The sequence below is a fragment of the Apaloderma vittatum genome, unplaced genomic scaffold (assembly GCF_000703405.1).
Source record: "Apaloderma vittatum isolate BGI_N311 unplaced genomic scaffold, ASM70340v1 scaffold18772, whole genome shotgun sequence".
NCBI classification, from domain to species: domain Eukaryota; kingdom Metazoa; phylum Chordata; class Aves; order Trogoniformes; family Trogonidae; genus Apaloderma; species Apaloderma vittatum.
In genome coordinates, this window is record NW_009702111.1 from 6,927 (window position 1) to 7,589 (window position 663).

Below are 663 nucleotides of genomic sequence, written 5' to 3' on the forward strand. Positions count from 1 at the left end.
AATTGGAACTGACAAAGAGTCTCTGGCTTTTTTTTCAGACTACTGTAAAATCTAGATTTCCAGCCTTGTCTTCAAGGTGTTTGAAGGTATTTATTGGCCTGTATTTTATGAGGTCGATGGGATGTTTTACTACTGTCAGTGGGTGAGAGAGTTTGTCTGCTTCCACTGTGTTTGATGCCAGCAGGTCGCCTGGAAGGGTGGCCCTTTGGGATGGTTAATGAGGCTGTGCCAAGCGCTGCCCTGTGCTTTCTTGCGCTCAGTGTGGGTGTTTGCTTCTTACAGGTGTGATCCCTGCCTCTCCCCCACCACCTGGTGCCATGGCCGACACGATTTTTGGCAGCGGGACGGGCCAGTGGGTGTGCCCCAACGACCGGCAGCTGGCTCTGCGTGCCAAGTGAGTCCTTGCCACCCTCCTTCTCCCCTCCCAGCCTCAGCTCTGGCCTGAATGCTTTCCTGCTGTCTGTGGAGCACTGGCCCTCTGGCCAAGTCCACAGGCTGGCCGAGAGGCAGGAGGTTTTCCCGTTACTCTGTACCCCAGAAACATGCTGCTCGGGGCGGGCAGGAGCCTGCTAAGCTGGGGGTTGGTGCTCGGCTGCTGCTCGGAGCCGCCAGCCTGCCGCGGCGGGGGTTGGAGCGTGGCTGCCCGGGGGGGGGGGGGCCATC

General features: G+C 58.7%; 1 protein-coding gene across 1 annotated transcript in view; it reads left to right on the forward strand.

The window, feature by feature from the left end:
- Positions 1-317: 317 nt before the first annotated feature.
- RPH3AL (rabphilin 3A-like (without C2 domains)) overlaps positions 318-663 on the forward strand; it is a 30,247-nt gene continuing 29,901 nt past the window's right edge. The window contains exon 1 of the mRNA XM_009879423.1: positions 318-394. Within this exon, the coding sequence (XP_009877725.1) occupies positions 318-394 (77 nt within the window). The remainder of the gene's footprint in view (positions 395-663) is intronic.